Raw genomic sequence first — 21,797 nt, forward strand, 5'->3', positions numbered from 1 at the left:
TGAGGCGGACGCGTGAAGTACACGGGTTACGTCAACGGCACGTGCTCCTCGGAAGCTTAAGTTATGTAATAGCAGGTACGCTGATTGTATGCACCTCGATTCTAATTTGCTTCAGATCTTCATGTCCACTCGTGTCCGTGAAAATGGCATCAGTGAAGTCAGCATCGGCGGATGCAAAGAAACCTCGGAAACGTTTTGTTGGTCGCAGCACTGCTGGGCCCCCGAAGGGTGGCACTTCGGGAGGAATTGTCAATCAAATTCCAACAGAGATTCTTGAGGACCTCGAACTGAATGCAGCCATCTCTCAATTACCATCGAACTATTCTTTCGAGATACACAAAACAATTCACCACATTCGTAAAAACGGTGCAAAGACGGTTGCGCTGCAGATGCCAGAGGGCCTCCAGATGTTCGCCTGCACGATTGCAGATATTATTGAACAGTACGAACTTTCTTTAAACATTCAGACGTTCTTGCTTGAAATCATTCTAGATTTACTCCTGCTTTGACAGTAATTATGGGAGATGTTACATATGGAGCATGTTGTATAGATGACTATACGGCTGTCGCTTTGGGATGCGACATGCTCGTCCACTACGGACATAGTTGCCTTGGTGAGTAGCAGAGTCTAACGGTTATTATGTGCATCGCTGACGAACGGATAAGTACCCATTGATACGACAACCATAAAGACTTTATACATATTCGTCGAGATTTCGATTGATTCTCGACATCTTGCCGAAACTGTGCGCCTCAATTTCCCCGACGATCGAACAATATTCGAAGAGCGACTCCTCTCCTCGGAAAGCACAAGGAGTCGATTACCAGCAGGAACTACGTTGGGGAACGGTCGTCATCTTCGCATTACTGGTTCTGATCAAGAATATACGCCGATTGGAGGAAGTGACCCTCAAGCAAACTCAAGACTTCCGACCCGTCTGGCATTAGTATCGACAATACAATTTGCAGCAGCACTGCAAAGGCTTAAGGAGGACATATCGGTTGATGTAGGAAGCAATCGTACCGGAGAATCCGCTGTGCAAGATGTGGCATCTGCTTCCGAATTCTGGACGAGGAGTTACGAGACGATGATTCCGCGATCGAAACCCCTGTCCCCCGGAGAACTTCTCGGATGCACTGCTCCAGCACTGCAGGATGTCGACGCGCTACTGTGAGTAGGTTATTGTTACATCGAGTTGTCTTTACTGATCGTACTGGTAGATATCTTGGGGATGGGAGATTCCACCTGGAGTCAATAATGATCGCAAATCCCTCTGTCCCGGCCTTCCGTTATGATCCCTATTCAAAAAAGCTCACTCGAGAGCGCTACAATCATGAGGAGATGAAGATGGTCCGAAATGAAGCAGTCAAGAAAGCACGACTGAGCATAGAAGCAGTGCCTGAGACATCGGACGGAAGCAAAGACATTGCGTCTGTTTCCGTGTCAAATCAGCCGTGGGGTGTTATTCTTGGCACCCTTGGACGCCAGGGTAGTTTCAAGCAGCTTCAAGTAAGTATAAATTAATACGATAGCCTGTCTGTTTTAAAACCAGAAATCTAAATTATCCCTCAACAGGCAATAACTAGACAACTGCAACAAGCCCGCATACCAATACCATACGTACCCATTCTGCTTTCAGAGCTGTCTCCGGCGAAACTTTCGCTTTTCAATGGACATTTATCGACGTTCGTGCAGACATCATGTCCGCGCCTATCAATAGACTGGGGTTATGCTTTCGACAGGCCTCTACTCAGTCCGTATGAAGCGGCTGTAGCGGTCGGTAAGCTACCAGGGTGGAAAATAAAAGGCTTAGCGGAGTCTGATAAGCCAGAGAAGTCAGAAACGTATCCGATGGACTTCTATGCGGCTGGGAGCCCGTGGGCAATTTCAAGGAAGCAAGGGACGTTTGTCTGATTTGAAGTAGTTCTAGTAGTCAATCATAATATGATGTTGATGAAAGCATTTTGCTATCTGTCAATAGATAGAATTCAGGAACAAAGGATCAGAAAATGCCCCGCACAAAAGATTGAGTAGGTAGATCATTTATAGCGTGAACGAAACAGGAGATGCCGATCAATAGCGCGGGCTTCGGGTTCTTTACGGAATTTCCACGGTCAGGCGTGCGGTCATCACGTCCTTCAACATGACTTCTTGAGTTGAGCTTCTCTCGTTCACTCTCTCTCTGTCCCGGCTCCAGCCTCCATTTCGCTCTGCAACTGCCGGTGGCAGCCGCCCTGCATTTCGTTCGGCTGGGAATGCACGTCATATCGTGATCTGTCAGAACGCGCCCGCGCCAACTCCCTCAAAAGCACAGGTTACCATGGCCTCTCCCGAGTCCGCCCAGCCTCCCTGTCCGGAGGAGTCCCAGACCCTCTCAGAAACAGCAAGCAAGCTCGAGCGACTAAGGGAAATGGCGCGGAAGTACAGTACCTCTGATGTCCCTGCAAACGAGGAGGTGACTGAACAGACTTTGGAATCTCACGAAGTGGTCGAGCTTCAGGCTTTCGTTCGGCATAGAGAATGGATAGAGGACAAGATAAAGGTATGTCTCTAAATAGCTTTCATTTCGTACCGCTGCTCATTCCCATCCCCTTCTAGTACCTAGAGAGTCTCCCTCCCATCGACATATTTGCTGGCGTACAAGAGCTTGAGAAGACTTATGACCAAATTACCACGTTGCCAACACGTGCCCAACTCGACGAGTGGATTGCTGAACATGACAGAATCGACAAGGAGACGGAAATACTAGACACAGGAGATCTCAAGAAACTAAAGGCAGTGACAAGAGGTTTGTCATTTGTATTCACGAACTCTAGTATATTGCTTAACGGACTGTAGCTGCAACTCAAAGAAATTTATCACCCGAAGACACGGACCTCATTGAAATTACCCTAACTACGCTTTTTGCTCTGGACAAACTGCTACATCTTCTTCGAGATCGATCTGAGCAATTAGATTTATTTGGTTCACGACTAAATTGGGAAGAGCAACGTGCATTAGCATATTCAACACGAGTCGACCTCATCTCACAAATTCAATCATTTCTCAACAATCGGGCACGATGGAAGGCTGATATCTATGTCAGCAAGGATGTGCTTGTTTCCGATACATCTGGCTCATCTTCGACCGCTCCGCCCAATGAGCAACCCGATCCATTCTCTCGCAGTGCAAGGTTCAAACTGGCCGAGGAAATATCGCGAGAGGTCGTTCAACATTCAAGCAAGATTTCATCCCTACGTCATGGTCCAGTGCTAAGGTCCGGGAAAGCTTTGGATAAGCTTATTGACGACAGCCGGAAACCAGTTCCTGAGCCAATGTTGGACGAGCAGGATCGGGTCGAGGAGAAATGCGAGAAAGACTTGGCTGCAGTCGGGAAGTTCCTTATGACAGTTAACATGCAATGGAGAAAGTAAGGTTGCTATACATTGTCAAATATAATTGTAAGCTAATGTGGTACATAGAGCTGACGAAGTTTACGTTGAAACCCGGAAAGACCTCGCAGCGCTGGAGACGCTCTCGAACGAAGTCAAGGAGGCTTTAACTCGACATCCTTCCCGTGGAAACGAGGTCTCGTTTACTGGTCGTATCGAAGCTATCAAGAAGAGGCTCCAGTCTCGCATGGATCAGACATTGCCGTCTGCTCTGCCCATGCCCAAGCATCCTCTCTTCCCAGATCAAGTTTCTTTCAACGTCGAGCTTGTTAGCACTTTGACGAGTGAGCTCGACAGAGCTCAATCCTCCCTTTCAAAAGTCAACCAGAGCATTAGCTCATACAGAACGGCATGTGATACTCTCGAAGAAGCTGAAAAGTTGCGGAAGGCAATATTAGAATTAGGAGAGGAATCCAGGACGATTACGGAGCGCTTACAAAATGGTGTTGACTCAGATGATAGCAATGGGTTACCGCCAGATCTTACTCAAAATTCTTGCGTTGAGCCTGTGCAGTTTTCTACCTTCCTCGCTGTATTACCATCTCTATCTTCTCGATCAGCGGAGCTAGAGGAGGCAGCTTCGAAGTTAGTCAAGCGAGCTCGGATGTCATCTCTCCGCTTGGACAGACCCGGCATCGATGGTGAATATAAGCATGCCTTTGTTAAAGACATCGAAGACCTGGAGAGCCGGATCCACAATATGGCGAGAGTCAGAAACGACGTGTCGAGAAGTGCTAGTCGGCTGCGAGAGGTTCGGCGTGTCTGGTCTGCAATGGATGGAGTGACTAAGTCCTTGGATAACATCACTCCTGATATCACGGAGGCACTTTTACACAATCGATGGAAACAACAAGTAGGCGGTGAATCGGCCCCGCCTACTCCCGAGAGTCCAAAGTCCGAACTTCCTGCTGCTTCTGCGACACCTGAATTGATCAACGAGCGGATCGTTTCAGCCAAGGAGCGCCTTGAGAAAGACGTTATCGAGCCTTTCATAGCCCTTGGAAACGAGATTCCGGCTCCGCTTCATGACTTTATTTATGCTCGGCAGATCTCGATAGAAAGAAGTATATTCGATTTGCAGAGCATGAACAGACTTTTGGCGGATGTCCGAGGCCAGACATATGCTATGGAGACTATTCGCGAGGAGGTGCACACATTAGAGGGTCGCATCGAGGATTCGAAGATCCAGTACGATGATCACTACGAGTCCATGCTACGCAGCGTTGAGTCTGGCTCTGAACAGCTATTATCTGCCCCCGCTGAGAACGAAGATGAACAAATTAACGCCAAGGGGCAAGCCCTTTCGCGCAACGTAGACTCAGTGCAGACAGACGTGAATAGCCTTGTTGACTCCCTACCAACTCGTGTACCATTGATCTCCCGACATTCATCGTCCTCAACAGAAGCAAACCACTCAAGCAGGTCCCGCGCCACGTTCGTTGCTCGATTGCCATTCGATCCTTCGACCGTCGATCGGAGCGTGCGCAACGATACAAACGCATATGCCATGCGATTAACTGGCGGGGTCAAGTCGCTACAGCAGAAACGATCGTTTAGTGCGTTTTATCGTGCTGCGCGCGACATGAACAAGCGTGCATTGCTCGTTCAGAAGGATATTCGTTCGCTCAATGAACAGTTGGAACAGCATGCGCGAGACCTTGAGGAACTCGCGGACGCACCCTTGGATGGCACTGAGGATGGGCTTTCCGCACTTGCAGCACTGAAGGAATCCCTCGAGAGTATCGACAATGCCGAGGCTGCACGCTTGCGTAGTTCGATTGCCGCGCTGCGTAACGATGTTTCCAGCATGGAAGGCGTTCCTAGTGTACAGGAGGAGCATAACACACGAGACGTGCTGAGCTCTCGCCTTCGCACACTAGACGACATAGTTTCACACTCAGAGCGCATCTTCGATAGGCTTGAATTACTGAAGGCTAGCGTCGTCCGGGCTGAGCAAGCTGAGCACGTGAGGATCGCTGAGATAGCTAGGCTGGAGAAGGAGGCTGCTGAAGAAGAACTTAGGAAGGAGGCTCAACGTCGCGAAGAAGAGGAGCGGGAGGCTGCAAGAAGGGTACAAGAGAGGTTCGAGGAAGAGGCTAGCTTCTCGCTGGTTGATGAAAGCACCCCGAAACGCGATATGCGACACCCAGGTTTCTCTATTGAAGATGGTCAGTATTAATTGTTTTACTAGAAATTTTATCTCATCATTGGGTTCGCAGACGTGTTCGGACACGGCAGCCCTTCACGGCAAATGGACAAGGAGACAGCTGAACTTCTGGCTCTCATCCGTTCATTAAGAAAGCAGCTGAAGTCTATTGGTCTTAATAGCGTTGTCCGACCGTCGGGTGCTTCGCACCGTCGTTCGTCTAGCGCGAACTTACCACCTCCTGAAATAGCGGAAGGTATGGCTGCGGATTTTCAATCTCTGGAGATGGAAGCTGGCAAACTTCCTACGTCAGCCGAGAACTCCACCGCGGACACTGAACTTCGCTCTCTGCGCTTGGAAATAGAGGCATCCCGCGAGCTCCTAAGCCGAGTTAAACAACTTTCACGAATGCAAGCTTCTGTAGTGCTCTGTGATACCACCTTTAGTACCTTCTTGGACTTCATTGACAGTTATCCGAACTGCCCAAAGCCTATTGATGGTACCGACGTGGATTCACCTGAGTTGGACGTCTACGAAACACCTGAAGAACGTCTGTCTGCGAAGATGTCTCATGCTAAGGGTGTATTTAGCGACATGACCGAGCATTTCGCGCCAGTTGCGGACGACCCTAGGGCAATAGCGGAGCATAGTCGTTTGAAGCAAACTTGGGAAGAACTTATGGAGATGGCACAAGAGAAGATCAACGGTCTTGCGTCTCGTGCTGGAAGTGTTACGCCGTACAACAGTTCCGGGAGGAACAGCGTTGCGTCATCGAGAAGTGGGAATGCATCGGATGGCAAGCGAAGCAGATATTCCAATCTATCCATTAGTGGACGAGACGGACTGTTGGCCCCTTCAACCTTGAAAGGGAGGAGGGCAACTTCTGCATCCTCTGCTGGATCAGGATCAGTCAAGCCATCTCAACAACATTCATCGAGGCCAGGTTTACCTGTTCCAAAAATTGGCAGCGCGCGTTCAGTTTCAGGTCCAATGAAGCAGACCACGCCTACCGCAACCTCTCGTCCAAGCTTCTCTCTATTCAACTCAACCTTCGCTTCAAGGCAGAGGACATCAAGCGTCTCTTCTAATACGTCTTCGATCGCTTCGGTTAGTAGGATTCCTTCTGGCAGTAGAATACCCGCGCCTGTCACTACCAGGAGGCGCATGTCTTCGACCCTTTCGGAGATATCGCGGCCAACGACTCCAGCGATGTCAACGACAAGTAGCCGGGGAACTTGGTCCAGAGCACCCAGACAGTCCTTTAGCTCTTTCCCGAGAGCCTCAACACCCGAGAGGACTCCACGGAAACCCAGGCAGAAATATGTAGCCAACCCGAAGAACAAGCTGGACATGGCTTTGGGAGATGTTATTAACAACCTACCTGTGGATATTAATGTTGAGGCTGTCACTGATACGTGGAAGGATAAGAGCGGGAAGTATTGGATTGGTGGGAACGAGCCTAAGCTTTGCTTTTGTCGAATATTAAGATCGCAGACTGTCATGGTTCGGGTTGGCGGTGGCTGGACAGAGCTTTCCAAGTGAGTAGTAAATCCATTTACTTTTCACTCTTACGCAGTGAGCATTATACTAAAACATACAATTTTTCAAGGTTTATCAAAGATCACTTCTCAGATCTCTTCCGCATGCTCCCAGAAACTCCACCTCGTCCGGGCTCATCATCGAAGAAGGAAAAATGGATCAGCGCAGCAAGTCTACGGAACGCCGAAGATGCGAACTCCTCTGGTTCACCCGACTCCATCACACGAAACCTTCCTTCATTCGCATTCTCAACGCCAGACGGTACACAAAAGTCCGGCTCACCTATTAGTTCTCCACTAACGCCTATCCAATTTATTCGCCGCGCTGACCCAGAAGCGTCAGAAATCTCCTTAGCTTCAATTGGTTTCTCGAACGATTTATCGACGAGTGGTATCACTGGTATTTCTTTGTCTGGTGCTGCTGCATCTTTACGACCTAAACGGCGTATGTCTTCTACTTCTTCTGCTAAGATCGCTTGGAGACCATAGAGCTTCGTTTTCTGAGTTGAGTCATATGCTTGACCTTTATTTCTGCGTTGTTTCCTGTTATTATTTGCTGTTGTTGTTTCCTTGTCTGCTTGCATGTTGCTCTCGCCCGTCATTGTCACCTCTCTCATAGGACACTCGCATACAGATATATTCGAAATTCTGCATTTTACATCACACGCCTCATTGTATCTCCCTTCGCAACGCTACGATCTTTCTTTCCTCCTTTCTTTTTTATTAGCTTAGCTTGTCTTGTTCCGATCTGCCATGAAAGCATTGCATATTATAATCTACGTTCACTAACTCTCTTCTGTTCATTTTCTTCTCGAGGCCTGTCTTTCTTACGGCTCTTCTGAGATTCTAACACATGCATGCATGATGATATTTACGTTCTCTTGAACTAATTTTATTAACGGACTTTTTGTATGTATATATACAAATGTTCTCTTTTCATTTCGTTTTCAAGACATGATATTGTCTACTAGACAGACAATGTCGAGCGTAGTACGTAAAATATAGATTCTTTGCGCGCTTTCGCTTGAGGATTACAACCTATTGAACAAGCGTAAATCAGTAAGTACATGTGTATGTTGAAATAATAATAATAATGCGGAAACAAGAAAAGCGAGAGACGTACCCATAAGCATATTCGACTTCATCCACTCCTCCACCTTGACCGAAAGGACCATTCTGGTCTCGGGGCATAGGACCCATTTCTTGATCCTCGTCTTCTTCGTTCTCCAGTTCGACTGCACTGGCGTCGTCCAGTCCGAAGGGAAGGACGGGTCGTAAACTCGATCCGGAGCTTGAGCGTCGGTGCCCTACGGGCGACTTTGGTAGAGCAGCCATCGTCTTTGGGCTCATATGCTAAAGTCCAGACGAGACATTCAGTACTGATATGTATCTCCCAATAAGAATGAGTGCGCGTCCTACTTACCTCCCAGTTATTCCTATTCTCATCATCCCGATCCGAGTCCATCCCAGGATCAAACTTCGCCTCGTCTCCCAACTCTCCAATAGACGCAATACTCTCACTATCCGAAATCCCATCCGCGATCTCCGGACCCATATGCGGTAACCTATGCCACGCCGACGTACCACCAAACAACACTCCACCACCCTCAGAAGCACCCGTCCCCATCGACGACGAAGTCGAATAATCATCCGTCATACCTAAATCCGATAAATACTCTTCGTACTCTTCTTCGAACGCGATGTCTTCCGTGGTGTATGGTAAGAAAATCGATGGGTCGGGTGCTTGAGCGCGGGCGGGTGGGAAGACATCTGCTTCGACTACGTTGGGTGTACCGACTGGTCGAGCCATGGCTGATAGTTCTGGACCGGCGTGTAAGTCGCCTAAGGGCACTGAGAGGCTGGATGATCTGCGGTGGCTGTCGCGAGTCGCCATTGCGTGGGCGCTGGCTGCGCCGTACCGCTTGTTGTTATCTACAGTAAAGTAAATGTTCTGGTTCTAGATATCGGGCACCCTAGAAGAACCACGACTCACAGAATTTGACAAGCTTGCGTAACGCTTGCTCTTGTGCCTATGAGAGAAATGCGCATAAGGGTCGTCGAATTTTTGAGAAATGGCGGAGCGTACCAAAGCATCCTGTGCATCGTCGACTTCCGTACCCGTCAACCACTCATCCCTGAGATCAGGACGGCAATTCAAATAAATCGTAGTGATACATTTCATGTTGGCTATCAAAGCCTTTCTCAGAATGCTGTCTATGAACATGAGAATAAACGTAGACTTACATTGTCGCCATTTACGCCCACAGTACGGAACTTGACTCTTAATCAACTTCAAGACATAAAGTTGCAGCATCGGGTGCGAAACCTTCGTTATTCGTTTCAATACCGCCTATTTTCAGAAAATATTAAAATTAGGATGCACTTACTTCCTAACCCAAAGCGATAACATGGTACTTACCGAGCTCTTGTACTGCACAAGTAACCAGATCCTATGCGATCTATGTTTGGACAGCTTCTGCATGATTCGTACGAAGTTGATACTCGAGAAGAAATTCCGCCACGAGAATTCAGTGATGAGCTCAATCTCTTCGTCACCCTTACTTCCCTTGACACCTGAGCGAGTTGTTGACTGTCTTGGAGGACCAACCAGATTATCCTCGGGCCGTTGTGCCTGTGGATTCTTCGAATACCTGAGGCAATACTGGAAGAAGCTGAGTCGCCAACCCAGGAAGTCAGAATACAGTCGTAGCAGGAAGGAACTGAAGGTGACGTACTTGCTTTCAGGTATCTCCGCTTTGGAGACAACTGTATTAGAGACCTCCTGCAGGGTAAACATCTTAAGGATGAGTAGGAGGCAATTCGACTCCAATAGTAATTGTCCAAGGTAATGGAATTTCATCGCATCTTTAAGATTTCGCGGAGCCGGTTAGTTGACTGTAGCAGTTAAGGATGTGGAAGAGACTTACGCGATGACTTGAACCATCTCAATGTTAAAAGTAGGATCGCGGAGACAGCTTTTGACATGATCTCACGGTGGCGTAGCAGGTCAATTTCATCCGCAGTTGCAGGAAACGGAGGCGGCTGTTGCTGTTCGGCTGCTACATTGGAGATCTCAGCACAGAACTTCACAGGACGCAATACAAAATTCGTTCTTACGACTTCCAACGCCAGGAGGGAATGCATTCGACGTAGCGGAAGGTGGCGGCTGACCGGGATTGCCAGCAGAGACAGTCGCTAATAGCATCTTCAGCAACACTAACACCCATCCAGATAGATGGGGTAGAACAGCGCTCTAAACAAAAGACTCATAGTTTGTATTATATCGCATATATAGAGGAAGGAACACTCACGTAAATCTGTTCCGCGCGTTTCAACCGAAGGAGATCCTCCCTCATTTGCCGCAGCTCTTTCAATTTCTTCACTTGAGCTCGTCCACCTCCGGAGCTTTTCTCAGTTTGCTTTATCGCCGCTTCCACCTCTGCAATCTTCGAGTTCAACAGAGCGATATCAGGAAGCTCCTCAGCGGTGTCGTCGGCATCATTCGTACTCTTCTTATCGGTGCCGGCTGTAAACGCAGAATTCGCGCCGGAACTCCCATCCACAGGATGCGCGTTGAGACTCAATACAGAGTCAAACGTCTTGAACGTGCTCTCAATCCCCGACAATCGATGTAACCCGCTTTCCTCAATCATACAATCTTCGCGAGTTTGCCACATCTGCATAAGTGACACACTAATGTGCATATGCTTGTTATACAAACGGTCCGCCTCGTCGATGGCATCCGGTACCAGACGATTGCCCCGTGAACCTCTCACTTGACTTCGAGAGAACGGAAACAGGAACGGTCTATTCTGATCCGTCTGGTATTGTTGTTTCTTCGGTTTAGGTGATGGAGGTGGGGTAGGCATAGGCGTCATAGGTTGAGGATTCGTATTGTATGCTGGGTTCCCTGAAAACGCTGATGAAGAGCCTTGGCTTCCCTGTTGCGAATGACCCGATTGCTGAAAATCAGGCTCATCCCCGTGATGATAGTGGTGTCGGACCGGGATTGGCGAGAACGCTTCTGCAAGCTTGATCGGTGAGATGTTATGCAAGTTGGATCTCCTAACGTCCGCTAAACGAACGCTGCTGACGTCTGAAAAGCGGGATGAGGATGAAGCGCTCGGTTCGGATGTGGCGGAGAAAGTAGGGTATTTGACGGATGTCTCTTGACGAAAAATTTGCAAGTCGAAGGGTGAGGATTTGATCGGAACCGCTGTCGTCACAAACGTCAGCATCCAACGCAAAATTGCCAGAGACAGATCGCATACGTTCATCCTTCTCATCAGGAAGTCCGACCACTTCGCGAGATAACTTCTTGACGCGAGCAAGATCCCTCGAGCCACCACAACACGCGAGAAGAGTCTTCCACAGGAGAAGTAATAACTTTCGTTTGTGCTAATTAGTCAAGTGGATCCAGCAGCATGAAAATTCGTACAAACTTTCTTCACGGGATACCCTTTAAAGCTTTTATCCCGCAGCGAGGCGACGACACTGAATAGATAAACAGGTAGAGGAGGATCCAGGCTCACTATCAAGATCGCGTATCAGCATGCGACACATCCGAATATTAAGGAGACAAACTTACTCAACTCCTCGGCAAACTCATCGCTATCTTTCAGTACCTCAATCAAGAAGTACAGTATACCAAAGTAAACAGATAGCTCGGTGTTTACTTCTTCAATACAGTCTTGCCTATCCTGAGGGCTGATGTTGAATCGGTAACAGTCTCCGTCGCTTAGCGAACTGAAATGACGAACAAACACATCAATTTAAATGAACTGCATGCAAATGGAATAAGCAGTGCAATAGAGAGATATACCTAAGAAGATCGTGCTTCGAGTTTGCGATCTTGATAGCTTCCACAACGACGCTGATACCATTTGCGACACAGACGGTCTTGCAGTTCTCAATGACCCAATGCAGTTGATGCTCAGGAGAACTCGTCTCAGCGAAGGTCCCTGATCGAGAGACCATTCATCGTTCGTCAATCTCCATATTAGCGAATAAGAAACGAGCGAACCTTGAACAACATAGAACAACCTTCTCGCATTCGTGAACCTGATTACCGCGTCCTTATGTTCAAGACTCTCCAATAACAGATCAACGTGCTTCTTCCGCTTCTCAAACGGACTCTTCGTCCACTCTTTAATGTATCGTAAGTTACATGACGTGTGAGTAGAGTAGTAGACGTACCTCCAGGAAAAGAACCTTCCCAAGCCTTCAAGTTCTCTCCAAACTGCGGTGCCTCGACGTACGAAAAGAACTCATCAATCTCGCTCATCACCGTATCTTCATCTTCATACTTAAAGTCATATAATTGCTCCTACATATTCGAATTCACGTCCCAAAATCGCAAAGTCAGTAAGTATTACTCAGGAAGCCATGAAAGGATTAGCCATACCTTGGGCTTCGGCGCGGACGTGACCATCTGTTTCAACTGGCCGAGAGTGAGTGAATCGAGAGCCCCTGGAGCAGGACCGCCGTTGGTATTGTCAATGTTACCGCCATTATTGAAGTTCTGGCCTCCCGGAGCACCGAACGAGGATAGCACCATGGTTATCGTCAATTGTCGAGTGTCAAATGTGCGCCTCCCTATCCGCGTAACAACGCGTCTCGAGTTCAATGACTTTATTCGCACAGCCACCAATAGGCAATACTGAGCACTGAGAGAGATGCTAAGAAATACATATTTATTGTAATATTTATGCTACAACCACAGAAATTGATATCATATTATGTACAACCTCCAATCCACAAGATCCACATAAATGTCAATTCGCCTTATGCATGCTCTCCAAAACACGCAACGCCGAATCCCTCAACGCATTCACGTGTTTGCTGCTCTCCTTCCCTTGCTCCGGTAACACGCCCTGCTCGATTTCAGATCTGTCGATGAAATCTGCGATGTCGGCGAGTGAGACTGCTACTTTACTTAAGTTGTTCGCGTTCTTGCTGTATAAAATTATAATACCATTTTACCAATAGAAGGAAGATAAATCTTAAGTATATGGAAATGGGATGGGGATGGGGATGGAAAGGGAGGGAGGGAGACGCACTCTGCTGTCTTTCGAAGCCCGTTAATCTCCTCGTCCGTCTTGCTGTTTCTCTTTTGTTCCGCAGCTAACGCAGCGAGGACTCGTTGTTCGTATAACTTTAGCTGCTCGCTGCAATTATATTTCACCAAGGAATCAAGTAGTCAATAACAAGGTATCACTGCAACCCCGAGTGCATCGATTGAAACGGAAACTAACCTCAAACTATCAAACCTCGTCTCAACACCAGCCAACCTAGTCCTCTCCTTCAACCCAATACTCCTCATATCCTTCACATCCCCACCCATCCTATCTACCTGTGCCTTCACCGCATCAACTTGCACTGAAAGTGCCTTCACCTCGCGTAACACCTCAGCAGTCCGGGCACGCACCAGCCCCGTCCCTATTGCTGACGCATTTAGTTTACTCAACTCAGCTTCAAGTCGTACGAGCCGACGTCGAAGGAGAATGTATGGTGGAAGCGCGCATGCTGTGCCGAGGAGTACTGAGAACGCTAGGAGGCCGACTAAAGGTTTTATAGTCGATTTGGATCCGGAACGAGTACGATTTGAGCTTGAGAATTCGACGAGCATGTGAATATGGGTAGGTATACGTGCCCAGTCCAGTTAGTTGTAGAGTATCGAACAGCACGGACGTCGCTGCCCAAGCGCAGGTATAGTCTGGCTTACACATCCACGCACGCATACACCGTGCCGTACTCATGATTAGATTATAGATACAGCGCCGATCTGCGTGCATTATCTTGCCGGCCGAATTGCGTCACTGAAACTACTATAATTTGCAGTTGGTTATTCTATCGTACACCAGAATTCGAACAGCATCCACCATATACATATATAGTTTTACCACTTAACCAGGCCAATAGAGCATCATGTCTAATTCTTGTCCAGCATGAGAAATGAATATTATTAGCTACTCCTTTGGTAGCCACAGCCGTGTCTGATGATACGAGACGAGGAGTAGAAGAAGTGGTCCCTTAGAGGGCCTAGGCAAGACGGGACTGTTTGGTATAACAAAGGACAGGAACGAAAGCAAAACAGCAGGATAGCACGAATAATCTGCAAGGCTTACTGTGTAGACGAACAGCAGTGAGATACAGAGCCGGACCCACTCTGACGAGTGGGCACTACACTAGCCCGTCGTACAATGATAGCGCCTGCGGAGAATCAGCGATGCTCCACGAGAAACGAAGAAAGGAAGCATACCTGTACTATTGTAGGATCCTGCTTACTGCCCTCGACGAATTCGTCATATGTTAGCTTCGCGTCTTTATCCCGGTCCATGTTTCGGAAAATCTTGTCGACTCGCTATGTGGCATCCAATCAGCGACAACCACTTATGAACACGAGAATAGAAATTAGACAAGAAGGTGGCGCACGTACCTTCTCGGGAGTATCTTCATCAGAGGGTAGTTTGACCATTTGACCAGTCATCTTGTATATGGACCGAACGATTTGTAGCATTTCGTCGTACGAAATCTGCCCATCGCCGTTGATATCGTATAATTGGAATGCCCCTAAGCGAGAGAAATCTCAGTATATGCGCACTTTGCACAGCATTGAGGCACAAAACGCGGCGCAGTTGGGAATAACGACGGAAGCTGCTGCTGACATTTGAGTTTCTCGTCGAGCCGCCCCCGCGAGGTAACCGAGAGAGCGCAGATGAACTCCTTGAAGTCGATGGTGCCGTTCTTATTCTCGTCAAAGACGTTGAAGACGTAGTCAGCGAACTCGCCGGGGTCGCCGAAGGGGAAGAACTGCTTATAGATCTTGCCAAACTCCTCCTTGTCGAGTTGACCTGAGGGACAATCTTTAAGGAAGCCTTTGTACCTGTGGACAGGGATGAGTTGTGTGATAAGTGCTGGAGAGCAGACAGGCGCCTAACCATTGTTGCAGCTCCTTCTTGTCGACTGTACGAGATAATGGTCAGTGACTGGTGAAGTGAACAAAGAATGAACGAAAGCGGAACCACGGCGTACAGTAAGTGTTTTTTGTAAGATCCTGGAGCTGCTCTGGCGACAATTTGCTCTGAGATTTCCCCATGGCTGCGGAACGAAAAGAAGATGGAGGAAGAGGAGAAGGAGAGAGGTGGAGGATGGTGCGAGAGTGATGCTTGGTATTATTGCTGTGTATGCGTCTGCGCGGGACATGCCGAGTACACCATATGCCATATGTGTACTGTGCAGCGAGGCCGGATTGCAGAATGCCTCGTGTTGTGGGTCGTGTTTCAACTGCTATAATAGCTGCATAAAGGTGACCGCTCCTTCTCTGCCTCTGTTCCCTACGAAATGCATCCCTCATACTCTTGCAATCCCAGCGCCCGCGCGAGCCATCTCGTCGCTGCGTGGAATCCGCGTGCTGCTGCCACTTTCCGTCCTCCGCACGGCACATACACTCGACCCCTGTCACTTGTGTCCATTTAGTTCACTGCACTTCGCCTGTACCGCCCCGGCTGCCCCTGCCAGCACAACACCATCCCCCCGGGCTCGTCTCCCAGCTGCCCCGGTCGCTCGTTCGCAATGTGCATCGCAGATAACTCGCCCGACCTTTATACGACGACATGCCCAATGTGCAAGCACTTTCGTCATACGGCCAGGTACGTTCTCTCTCAGACTAAACCGCAACTGCATATATGCACCGCCCAGCTCCTATTCTCAACTTCCCCGCACTCCAGGTGCCCACACAAGCGCGAGATATGTCGAAATCGTGTAAATCACCCACGGCACGACGTCGTCTTTATTTCCAATGCTGAAGGTTCGTTCAAGCTCAAGGCACCCGTTTCCTGAGCCACTCACTTTTGCTATACTAACATGCTCAATGCACTCATACAGTCTCAACATTCAAAGGCTGCGGATATTGCAAGGTATGCACTGGCTTGCTTGTTTGCTTATCGATCCTTTGGTGCTTCATCTGATATATCTCAAATTACTAGTGGGCCACGGCAATACCGTCTCCACCGCCGAACAAGTCAGGCATGCACAACCCAGGCTGGCCAGGCTGCTGCCGTCCTCCCCAGTCATCCGAATTTGAACGTATTCCTCCCGCAGACTGGCTCGCAGTACATAATATCCACCGCACGCCAATTCCGCCTGATATCAAACAACTTCTTGATGCTGTGAAAGTGCCCTCCTATGGGTCATCTGCAACCTCGCCGACCAGCCCGAGTAATCTAAACGCTATCGCCGCTGCCACCGCAAGCACAAAGGACGCATCTAGGGCTCTGGGTGGCGAACGTAAGAGTCTCTCGCGTGCGAATAGCTCTCCCAACGGGTCTGTGCGTTCGCCGCCCCAGAAGATACGCACTCCCGTATCCGGGACCGGCAGCGGCAATAGTCCGCAGATGAAGCAAGCGCGTCTTGCCGGTGGAGCGCAGCCTGGTACTTCTCCCGCGGCCAATGCCGTCTCGCCCACGGGTTCCCTCCCATCGAACCCAAATTCTCTGCGTCGCGGTGGCCCGGATGCGCAGAAACCGTTGAAGCGTGTTGAGGGTTTCCGCACTACACCTCCCACGAGTATGCGGAAGCTCAATGTTGAAGGAGAACAACAGCAGCAGCAACACAGTACTACCACACGCACGAGTCTTGCATCTGTGGACTTCTCTGCTGGAACACCAGAGCGCGAGCAGGCACCGTCGAAGAGACGTGGTTCCACAAGCACTACAGCGGTACCCCTTGCAGTCGCGACGAATCGTGTCACAGCAACACCGAAGGCCACGAGCAAGCCTCTTGACCGCGATTCGCCAAAGCTGTCGGCGGAGAAAGAGAAGTCGGAGAATACTGGTCTCGAGAAAGGATTGAAGACCTTGAATCTGTCGTCTTCTTCGGACTCTGGCTCAGATAGCGCGTCGCGTAGCTCAAGCAATGATACGAGCACGGTTACTTCCGATGGTGGATTCACCGATTATCTCTCGGATGAGAGTGAAGCAGAGCTACAGCGTCAGGCCGAAATACGTGCCGCGTTACTTGAACAGAATCGCGTCGAGGAACAGGAATTCCGTGCGGCCCGTCGCCAGCTTGCAAGCGTTGATCTGCGCCCTCCACAGGCTTGGACAACTGGTCGTAAGGCGATAAATACGCACAGTGGATGAAGGGTCAAATGACTATATGTTTGGTGATCCGAGGGATAATTGAGGGGAAATGAACAATTTCTGTTTTGTGGGTTTACGAAAGTGTCAAGGTGTATTTGTCTGGAACAATCGTCATGCTTTCCACACATTGTACTATGCCAATGCATTCCTTACTCTGTGTATTGTATTCATCTCGGTTGGAATAAACTGTGTTTTATGTTATTGCTTATTATGATACTGTGAGCTGGCCATGAATATGAATAGAAAATATATGCATCAGGTTTCACGCGATATTACATCATCTACCCATCTGAGCTCCTTATCGACTGCTTAACTTATAAGGCGTGCTTTCCCTTACCGTGACGGCCAGTGCTGCAATGCACCTCGCCCGCCATGCCATATCCTCCACCACACCCGTCGAGGTCCTTGATGCCCACTTCGATGCCTCGGCATCTATCTTTACCGTCGCGACACCCTCGGGCTTCGCCGTCTATCGTACTTGGCCTTTACAACTCCTACGCGTGCGCGAATTTACTGGCGGATCACTTGCGATAGTTCTACCGATGCATACGTCTTCGTTATTATTCCTTGTCGGAGGTGGTGCGAGTCCGCTGTATCCGCCGAATAAGATTGTGGTGTGGGACGATGCGCGCGCGCGCGCTGTTGCAGAGCTCGAGTTTCGGGAGCGCGTGAGGGGGCTTGCGGTTAGGAGAGGGTGGCTCATCGTTGCGCTTCGGCGTCGGGTAGTTGCGTTTGAAATTGGTGAGGAGATTCGACGCGTACATGAATGGGATACGTGCGATAATCAACGGGGTGCGTGAATTAATTAACTTAACGTACTCTACGAGCTTGTCGATGTATTAACTATTGAGACTGCGCAGGCTTAGTGGCAATTGCTACCGCAGCACACGCGACGCTGCTCGCTATTGCGGGGCGACAAACTGGACATGTACAACTAATCCATCTTCCACCATGCCGACCACCTGCACCAACGCCGAACACCCCCGCTTCGCCTCCTCGACCTCCGCCTAAACCGGTCAAGCATCCGGCTTCAATCATAGTGGCTCACTCTACTGCGCTTAGTACCCTGACCGTACTCCCGTCTGGCCGCTTGCTTGCAACGACTTCGTCACAGGGCACGCTCTTGCGAATTTGGGATGCGCATACCGGTAAACTCGTACGTGAGTTACGACGAGGGAGTGATAAAGCCGAGATCTACGGTGTAGCTTTCCGACCAGACGAGCAAGAGGTATGTTGTTGGAGTGATAAGGGTACTGTGCATGTATTCTCGCTAGCAACCGGTTCTTCGTCTTTGTGCGTGTTTCATTCCCTTACTTACAGTAATTTATAAATCCCATCTAATTACTTAATTCATACAGAAATCGACAATCAGCCTTTTCTCCTCTAACTCCGTTCATCTCCCTCCCGCGTTACTTCGACTCCGAGTGGTCCTATGCACAGTACCGAATACCATCACAAAAAACACATATCGCACTCTCCGCGGGGACGAGTAGCGGGCGGCTCGCAGATGTCCAAGATGAGCGATGTACAGTCGCGTGGGTCCAAGTTCCTCCTCCCGAATCCACGCTACCATCTACCATCACTACTCCCGCGCCGAGAAAGGGAGAGGACAAAGGGAAAGGGAGACAGCCCGAAGCCGCACCACCACCACCACCAGAGTATCAAATGATTGCACTAACGTACTCTGGTGGATGGTATCGCATCGCATTACCTTCTTCACCTTCTGCCAATACGTCTGCTACTGGGGCAGGTAGCGCTACTATCGCTCGTACTCCCTCATTATCTGGTGCTGGAGTCTCACATATGCCGTCGCATCGTGAGCGGCGATCGTCAGGTGGATCTTCTATTGTTACGGGTCGCAATGCGGCTACTGCACGAACTGCAAAAGGCAAGGGGAAGGAGAGAGAAGGGGATGAGAAAGATAAGGAGAAGGCTGGGCGGGAGTGTACGCTGCAGGAGTTTAGACGATTTGGGAGGTGGGATGGCTGGGGATGAGTAGATGTTAATCGCGTAATCATTAAACTCATCGTGGTACAGTATCCTATCCTGCTGTTACTTCTTTTTATTCTATTTTGCATCACGTCACATCATCGCCCGCTTTCTACGATGCTTTGTCCATCCATCCCATTTTTACGCATCTGTATTTGTAGTAGACTCGCAACTCGCACTACACGTCATGTCCCACTCTTATTTTCATTATTTGACCTTGGTGCACGTACTAGTATTCTTACTTGCTAGTCCTCCACTTTCCATGACTATAGACGTTGTAAGCTAGTAGACGCTCCTACTCAGTATCAGACTACGACCTTGAATATAAGTAAATGCTAGATGTTCAATTTGAATTTATTTTCACCACATATTTTAGAAATCACGTGCCAATTCAATACCAACGAGAATGGATGCATACACTCTAACTCAGATTCAACGCTTGTCCGCTAAGCATGGCCGAAAAAACCACCTTCCTAGAACTCGAAGGCTCTCAAAGTCATACCTGCGGGTACTGCGGTCCGCCAGGCCAACGTAGTTCCTCTTGGTCCTCCCATTCCATCGGCGTCACTGCGTTGTCGCTTACTTGTGGCGTAAGTACCGTTCCCTTATCATGCTTCTTATTCTCGAGATTTTGCTTTTGATTCCCACCTTGATTTAATTTAATGAAACGGTACAGCATTACCAAAAGATGATAGATCGAGGATGGCGGCGATCCGGGGATTACTGTTATAAGCCTGATATGCGGAGGACGTGTTGCCCGCAATATACTATCAAGTGAGTTCTCTTCTTTCTGAGATAACGTGCGGGAAGTTGTAGAGGGAAATAATTGGGCAATACTGATGGTGGTGGGATAGATTAGATGCATTGAAGTTTACGCCGACGAAGAAGCAGCGGAAGGTTGTGTATCGGTGCGGTCTCTTCTTTTGATCTTTAGTGTCACTATTCGGAGTTCCTGAAGGTTGTTTATGTAGATGGAACCGATACGTGCTAGAAGGCGTTGGTGATACGGAAGATGTGGATGTTGAAATGACTGATAGTCTGTCAAAGTTATTAATATTATTAAACGCACGATATATGCGTTCTAATCAAGTTGATCTATTCATTTCCGTAGAGGCAAATCATCGAAGAAACCACCGCCATTCTCCCTCGTAGATACTATCCACTCCTCTGAACATGCATTCACTAGACCAGACTCTGCTCCCAAACATAAATTTGAGGTAAGCTCCAAAGTGTATTCCAATCGGCATAAGAATGCATCATACACTTATTACGATTACAATAGATTACACTAGAACCTGCATCGTATACAGACGAGAAGTTCGAGTTATATCGTCACTATCAGCGAAACATACACAAAGAAGAGTATAAGGAACACAGGCCGTCCGGTTTTAGGCGGTTTCTTGTCGACTCGCCTCTTCAGGTCATCATTATATTTGTTTCCGATTATGTCTTCTACTCACTTCACCGTTGCTTACCGAACAGGCTTCTCCGATCGCATATGAAAGGGACCCTCCGGACCATCTACCCAAGACTTACGGCTCATATCACCAACTCTACCGCTTGGATGGGGAGCTTATCGCCATAGGCGTCCTTGATATCCTACCCTCATGCATCTCCAGCGTATATTTGATGTACAATAACAAATGGGAAAAGTTCTCTCTCGGTAAGGTGATTCGTCGACCCAATGTCTATCAGGAAATTATGCTAATCGCTGATCTCGAATTAATGGCAGGTCAGTGCTCTGCGAGAGGCAGCACTTGCAAGAGAAATGTATGAATGCGGAGCGAAAGATGTAAAATATCTTTACATGGGTAAGTAGACAGTACACTGGAACAAGCTTGCGACCCATACAGATTCGCACAGGTTATTATATTCACTCGTGTCAGAAGATGAGGTACAAGGGCGAGTATTCGCCATCGTTCTTACTAGATCCAGTACGTTCACATGCCTTTGGTAAAGTTATGAGAGAAAGCTTACATTGCATTTATTTAGGAAGAATATTCCTGGTATCCTTTGAAAGACTGTACCTCACTTCTCGATAGTCATCGATACGCATGCTTCTCGCATCCCGAACATTCCGTGAAAGATCCTGGTATTCCTCCGGAATGTGAGTTCAGCATATTTGTTAACTTCACTCTATATTTTACTAAAACCGCTTCATCTTAGCTGAGTCAAGGGAAATCAGTGAGGACGACGCATCGCAGATATTAGTGTTCAGTTCTAAATTAGGTGTAGTCCCCATATCTGTGAGTCATTTTCATTTTTTCCCTTGGTCTTAAAAGGTATGCTGATTGAGAGAAAATACTCATTTGTTTCTTTTCCTGAATATAGCAAACGAATATCTTGGAAATTTCGTACTGGGGGGAGGTGCTTCTACGAGCGATTGAGGGTCTGGGAGTCGAGCTTGCGAAGGATGTAGTTTTGGCAATCTGATCGAGGAACGTTGTTTGTCTTTTATGCATGGGAGAATAAAATATTCTATATAATTTCACATACTTTCTATTATGTAAGGTTAGTTTCTACAGAAGCGAGTGATGTTAGTTGCCTAAT

The 21,797-nt window shown here is 48.4% G+C and overlaps 8 protein-coding genes across 8 annotated transcripts; 5 read left to right on the forward strand and 3 right to left on the reverse strand.

Moving 5' to 3' along the window:
• Window positions 1-143: 143 nt before the first annotated feature.
• FOMMEDRAFT_169554 (diphthamide synthesis protein) lies at window positions 144-1,915 on the forward strand (the record flags this gene model as incomplete). Its single annotated transcript, XM_007268647.1, has 5 exons — window positions 144-442; window positions 493-614; window positions 667-1,171; window positions 1,222-1,510; window positions 1,577-1,915. 5 exons carry the CDS (start codon window positions 144-146, stop codon window positions 1,913-1,915), a joined length of 1,554 nt encoding a protein of 517 aa, XP_007268709.1.
• A 496-nt stretch (window positions 1,916-2,411) lies between these two features.
• Window positions 2,412-7,605, forward strand: FOMMEDRAFT_90275 (uncharacterized protein; the record flags this gene model as incomplete). The annotated part of the gene is made up of 6 exons (XM_007268648.1): window positions 2,412-2,543; window positions 2,600-2,789; window positions 2,840-3,410; window positions 3,463-5,600; window positions 5,652-7,116; window positions 7,188-7,605. The coding sequence occupies 6 exons, from the start codon at window positions 2,412-2,414 to the stop codon at window positions 7,603-7,605; spliced, it is 4,914 nt and encodes a 1,637-aa protein (XP_007268710.1).
• A 451-nt stretch (window positions 7,606-8,056) lies between these two features.
• Window positions 8,057-12,628, reverse strand: FOMMEDRAFT_126353 (uncharacterized protein). The gene is made up of 19 exons (XM_007268649.1): window positions 12,521-12,628; window positions 12,313-12,442; window positions 12,140-12,262; window positions 11,939-12,077; window positions 11,705-11,862; window positions 11,559-11,647; window positions 11,388-11,502; window positions 10,714-11,332; window positions 10,428-10,623; window positions 10,234-10,369; window positions 10,044-10,175; window positions 9,852-9,981; window positions 9,536-9,788; window positions 9,361-9,466; window positions 9,203-9,303; window positions 9,110-9,146; window positions 8,540-9,048; window positions 8,240-8,469; window positions 8,057-8,154 (listed from the first exon to the last, which is right to left on the reverse strand). The coding sequence occupies exons 1-19, from the start codon at window positions 12,545-12,547 to the stop codon at window positions 8,148-8,150; spliced, it is 3,237 nt and encodes a 1,078-aa protein (XP_007268711.1). The 5' UTR covers window positions 12,548-12,628; the 3' UTR covers window positions 8,057-8,147.
• Window positions 12,629-12,799: 171 nt separating this feature from the next.
• Window positions 12,800-13,834, reverse strand: FOMMEDRAFT_169557 (uncharacterized protein). Its single transcript, XM_007268650.1, has 3 exons — window positions 13,371-13,834; window positions 13,176-13,283; window positions 12,800-13,071 (listed from the first exon to the last, which is right to left on the reverse strand). Exons 1-3 carry the CDS (start codon window positions 13,742-13,744, stop codon window positions 12,891-12,893), a joined length of 663 nt encoding a protein of 220 aa, XP_007268712.1. The 5' UTR covers window positions 13,745-13,834; the 3' UTR covers window positions 12,800-12,890.
• A 464-nt stretch (window positions 13,835-14,298) lies between these two features.
• FOMMEDRAFT_88295 (EF-hand) lies at window positions 14,299-15,214 on the reverse strand (the record flags this gene model as incomplete). The annotated part of the gene is made up of 6 exons (XM_007268651.1): window positions 14,299-14,328; window positions 14,378-14,479; window positions 14,555-14,688; window positions 14,784-15,001; window positions 15,057-15,081; window positions 15,151-15,214. 6 exons carry the CDS (start codon window positions 15,212-15,214, stop codon window positions 14,299-14,301), a joined length of 573 nt encoding a protein of 190 aa, XP_007268713.1.
• A 178-nt stretch (window positions 15,215-15,392) lies between these two features.
• On the forward strand, window positions 15,393-17,431 carry FOMMEDRAFT_169558 (uncharacterized protein). The gene is made up of 5 exons (XM_007268652.1): window positions 15,393-15,424; window positions 15,489-15,767; window positions 15,846-15,925; window positions 16,003-16,034; window positions 16,104-17,431. Exons 2-5 carry the CDS (start codon window positions 15,691-15,693, stop codon window positions 17,256-17,258), a joined length of 1,344 nt encoding a protein of 447 aa, XP_007268714.1. The 5' UTR covers window positions 15,393-15,424; window positions 15,489-15,690; the 3' UTR covers window positions 17,259-17,431.
• A 183-nt stretch (window positions 17,432-17,614) lies between these two features.
• Window positions 17,615-19,490, forward strand: FOMMEDRAFT_147956 (WD40 repeat-like protein; the record flags this gene model as incomplete). Its single annotated transcript, XM_007268653.1, has 3 exons — window positions 17,615-18,050; window positions 18,119-18,551; window positions 18,617-19,490. 3 exons carry the CDS (start codon window positions 17,615-17,617, stop codon window positions 19,251-19,253), a joined length of 1,506 nt encoding a protein of 501 aa, XP_007268715.1. The 3' UTR covers window positions 19,254-19,490.
• A 726-nt stretch (window positions 19,491-20,216) lies between these two features.
• Window positions 20,217-21,413, forward strand: FOMMEDRAFT_90177 (uncharacterized protein; the record flags this gene model as incomplete). The annotated part of the gene is made up of 7 exons (XM_007268654.1): window positions 20,217-20,287; window positions 20,359-20,464; window positions 20,530-20,667; window positions 20,730-20,915; window positions 20,980-21,058; window positions 21,111-21,181; window positions 21,240-21,413. Coding segments are annotated over 7 exons (825 nt in total), but the record flags the coding sequence as incomplete, so codon positions are not given.
• Window positions 21,414-21,797: the final 384 nt, after the last annotated feature.

Source organism: Fomitiporia mediterranea (assembly GCF_000271605.1).
Source record: "Fomitiporia mediterranea MF3/22 unplaced genomic scaffold FOMMEscaffold_8, whole genome shotgun sequence".
In the NCBI taxonomy this organism is placed as follows: Eukaryota; Fungi; Basidiomycota; class Agaricomycetes; order Hymenochaetales; family Hymenochaetaceae; genus Fomitiporia; species Fomitiporia mediterranea.